Raw genomic sequence first — 4,885 nt, 5'->3', positions numbered from 1 at the left:
AGGTGGTGAGAGGCACCAGAATCAGGATACCAGGACATATCTGAATTTTGAGAAGAAGATGCAAGAAATGATTGTGGTTGATGAAATGAAGCTGGTTGAGGAGGTGGTTGATTGATTGATGGGGAGGAGTTTGACGAATTTGTAGTAGAAACTCCCTGGAAATTATGATCAAATCGAAAGAAGCATTGAAGGGCGGTGTGTCCAATTCTACTACAAACCTAACAAATCTGCCTATTATTGAGTTGTCAAGAGCTTCTGCCTCCACGAGAGAATCTGTCACCTCTAGCACCCCTTCTACCTCCATATGGACGATTAGAGTTTCTTGGATTTGGAAAATTTGTTTGAGCAAGATTTGCTTGAACCATTGTTAAAGAATTCTATTTGAATTTTTTAATGGTGTCTTCATGAGATACGATGAGATTTGCAACCTCTCCCAAGCTAAACAATTCAGGTTTAGTTTGGATGAGGCTAATGCAGCTAGAAAACTCTTCTGGCAAGCCTTCACAAATAGTCTCAATGTAATCTTCATGGCTAAGTTGAAAACCAATTGCTATTAACGAGTCTGCAATTTTCTTAATTTTTGACAAATACTCAGATATAATAAGGTTCTTTTTCTTGGTGATCTTCAATTGATTCTTCAATTGCTTGATCTTTGTTTTAGTTGATTTTGTAGAATAGTCTTGAAGTTTCTGCCGAATCTCCAATGCTGATTTACAATGAACAATTCGATTCTTGAAGGAAGAATCGACAGATGCTAAGAACCAAGAACACATATTATAGTCTTGTTGCATCCATTCTGAATATATTAAAGAAATCTTGCCAGCAGTCGTTGTTTCTTCAGATTCAAATTTAGCAGGCACCTTCCCTTCAATTATGTGATCTTCCAGATTCTGTCTTTTGATTGTGAAGAGTGCTTATTGCTGTCATGTAACAAAATTTGTTTCTTCAAGCTTAACCAATATAGGAGTAAGAAATTTTTTTTGATTTGCTGAATTCATAGGTAAAGCAATGGATTAAACCAATGCTCTGGATACCATGTGAAAATTATGAAAAAGTGAAAGAGTTGAAAGCAATTGAAAGAAAGAGAGAGCAGAGATTAATTTCTGAGATGAGTAATATTGATCTAAAATTGTTGCAGAGCGATCCTTTGTTTACACTAAAGGTTCTATATTTATAGTGATAGCATGCCCTATGTAACTTCACTAGTGTCTATATTCTCTACAAAACTATAAAAAAAAGTGTTAAAGGATTTTAATAAATATAAAAGATATTAGAATATAAATAAATATTTTTTAATATAGAATACTTTAAAATAAAAGTGCAATATTTTATTTTTTTAAAAATAAATATAAAATATATAAATACATAAAAATATAAATATTTTTTATTCATTAAGACTAATTATTATGTTGTAAATTTTATAATGGTAAAAATTCATATTAAAATGTTATTTTTAATTACAATATATTAAATATAAAATAATTAAATTTTATTTTACATTTGACAAACACAATTCTAAATATTGAATAGTAAATAAATTTGGATAATGTATGCTCATAAATTATATTATGGTAGTTAGCTATGTAATTTTATTCATATATCATCAATTTAATCAGTTATACATATATGACAAAAAGTTATATTATGCAATAATATATTTATTTATTATGAATTTCTTTCATGCTCGTATAAAGCACAGATCCATACACTAATATTTAAAAAAATATGGTTTCTAACCACTTAACACGTAATTTATTCTTTATAATATGTTAATTTTTAATTAATTAATTTTTTTTATTTAATCGCTAACTGCACTATTAATTTGGATTTTTTAAATTTAACAAAAGTTAATATTTAGGATCACTTTGTAATTAAGTTATTCTTTAAACGTATGTCTTATTGTATAATTAAGTTTATTCTTTAAAACTTCTTCACCTTTCTTTTTTTTTCTTCGTATCTCTTGTCCGTCTACTTTCTATATCTTTAAAAATTGAATAATAATATATCTAATTACATAAGGTTTCTACATCTAATTTTTTTTAATTATTTTATCGTTAAACTATTGTTAAGGTCGCAAGTATGAAGAGTATAAAAAATTAATTTCGCCTCGAATAGTGAAGAGTATATAAGATGAAAGACCTGTTAACTTGATGTCTTAAAATTTTGAGTTGGATGTAGCATTTTCTCATTTTAATTCAATACTAAATAAAGCAAGTTTGAGCTGATTTTTTATTATTTTCTTAATATTATTGTCTTTTCAAATCATATCATTTTGATTTAACCTCCAAAATTCTTTTTTATTTTATTTGCCAAACAACGCAGCACAAATAATGATAAATTAAAATCTCTTTTAAGTCATTGTTGCACAAATAATGATAAATTGAAATCTCTTTTAAGATTCATTTACTTTACTAATTTGTATGGGCAAAATATTAATGACAAGTAGTTATTTTTAGTTTTGATTTTTTATTATCTCCCTAATATTATTGTTTTTCAAATCATATCATTTTAATTTAACCTCAAAAATTCTTTTTTTATTTTATTTTCCCAACAATGTAGCATAAATAATGATAAATTGATATTTCTTTTAAGATTTATTTACTTTACTATTTTATACGGACAAAACATTAATGACAAGTAGTTTTTTCAACTTAGGTTTTTTATTTTTTGTTACACTAGCAGAATTTAATATTTTTAGGAATAAACTAAGTGTAATGAGTAATAATTATACATTTATGTTTGTAATTGCAAATGCAATTCAAGTACTCACATTGAAATCGACTTTTCTTTTATTCTATCTAGGTTTGTGATATATATTTCCAATCAATCAATTTGATTGGTTTGATATTTAGTCCTATATATTAGAGATCTTGATTAAGAGAGAAACAAATAGAGCGACAAAAATGTAATACCATTGAAATTTTTCTAAACTTGTATATTGAAATCTAATTTATTTTTTTATTACATTTTGCGAGGCACACCACAAGCGTAAGACTCTATTCTCTATTGTTCCATCTTCATCTCCAATGCAAATGGCAACCCATAGTAATCAAATTCCTAAAGATCTTGTATGGGAAATTCTAGCAAAATTATCTGTTAAGTCTTTGAAGTGATTTAGTTGCGTGCATAAGTCTTGGCTAAATTTACTTGAGAATTCTGATTTCAAGAGCATGTACTACGAGAATTTAAAATCTAAAACTGCTTATTCCTCGTCTCTCCTTCTATGGAGATATTTTCATGACGAAAGAAGTGATCGACACGTCTATGAAAATGATGTGTATTTGCTTTTTGGAGAAAGGTATGAAAACATAGTTACGTTAGTTTTGCCAAGTCTATTTGAAGAAATTGGTTTTGATAGAGTTATAGACTGTGTTAATGGTATCATATGTCACTATAAAAAAGCTGGTCTTAATGTAAAAATAGGACTTTGGAACCCCAAAATCGACGAGCATAAAATTATTCCACCAAGTATTATTACTAATGATCCCGACTTTGATGCAGAGGTAGAAATTCATGGATTTGGTTATAATAATGTGAATGATGACTATAAAGTGATTCAACATATATGTTATTGTCATAATGAATTTTACCAATATGAGCCTGCTCTAGCAAATTGGCAAATTTATAATCTAAAAAGTAATTGTTGGAAGAAACTTGATCTTGAAATGACTGAAAATGGAGGTTTTGGTGAAGGTTATGTAACGTACTTAAATGGAGTATGCCACTGGTGGGGTGTAGATAAGGATGGAAAAGAGGTATTTGTGTCATTTAATCTCAGCACTGAAACGTTTCGAACCACATGTTGGTTGACAACAAAGTGATGATAATGATTGCCTTACCAGAACTTTGGTAGTGCTCAACGAATTTATTGCTCTGATATCCTCTTTTGATGAGAATAGTCATGTTGAAATATTTATTTTAGGTGAAGTTGGTGTAAAAGAATCTTGGGTGAAGCTTTTTATAGTTGGACCCTTTTCATATTTTTGTCATCCAATGGTAATGGACAACAAATGTGATATAATATTTTTTTATGGAAAATGATAACCATGAATTGGCTTCTTTTGATATTATTAGTAGCAAAATAATTCACAATATTAATATTAAAATAGATCTATTTGGTACACAGATTTATAAGAAAAGCCTCCTCTCTTTCACTACAGGAATTAATTAATTTGTAAATATACAAATTTATATGTTATTCTTATATGTTATAATAATACAAATATATTAATAAGCATTTTTTAAATTTGCTTGGATGAATTTTTAAGAAAATTTTTTTTGAATTATCCTTTTTTTTAAGATTTTTAAAAAAAATAAAAGTAATTTTATGTTTGGATATTTAATACAAAAAAAAATTTATTTATCAATTATATTTAAATACAATAAAATAAAAATATTTATTTATTTATTTATTATGTAAAAATAAAAAAAATTATTAAAAAAGATTTTTTTATTAAAATTTAACGGGCCTAAACAAACACTTTCGTTGTGCATGTACATGTAATATTTTATTCAAATTAAAGGTTCACTATTTGCTATTATTAATATATATTTATTTTTTTAGAATCAATAATTGATCCCTATTTTTCACACTAAAATAATAATAATAACTGGATATAAGCAAATATCACAATAATATTTTAATAGAATTTTTTTTGCATAAAGTAGACCCTGTCTGTATTTTTAAGACATGTGATATTTCTGACTCTATTAATATTGAGAACAAGTGAACCTCAAATAATAATACATCACTCCAAAGTTTTATACACACAAGTTAGAATTCAATCCGACTAATTTTAATCTTTATTGTATTGATATTGTCAACATAATTATAAGTTGTAGTTGCATTAGGACCTAATTTAACATTCTCGAATACATTTCAGAT

The 4,885-nt window shown here is 26.6% G+C and overlaps 1 protein-coding gene across 1 annotated transcript; it reads left to right on the top strand.

Annotated features, from left to right (window-relative positions):
* The first annotated feature begins 3,170 nt into the window (after positions 1 to 3,170).
* On the top strand, positions 3,171 to 3,821 carry LOC112803685 (F-box/kelch-repeat protein At3g23880-like). The gene has a single exon (XM_025847165.1). It carries the CDS (start codon positions 3,171 to 3,173, stop codon positions 3,819 to 3,821), a length of 651 nt encoding a protein of 216 aa, XP_025702950.1.
* Positions 3,822 to 4,885: the final 1,064 nt, after the last annotated feature.

This window comes from Arachis hypogaea, chromosome 5, assembly GCF_003086295.3.
Source record: "Arachis hypogaea cultivar Tifrunner chromosome 5, arahy.Tifrunner.gnm2.J5K5, whole genome shotgun sequence".
In the NCBI taxonomy this organism is placed as follows: domain Eukaryota; kingdom Viridiplantae; phylum Streptophyta; class Magnoliopsida; order Fabales; family Fabaceae; genus Arachis; species Arachis hypogaea.
This window is presented reverse-complemented; position numbering and strand designations above follow the sequence as displayed.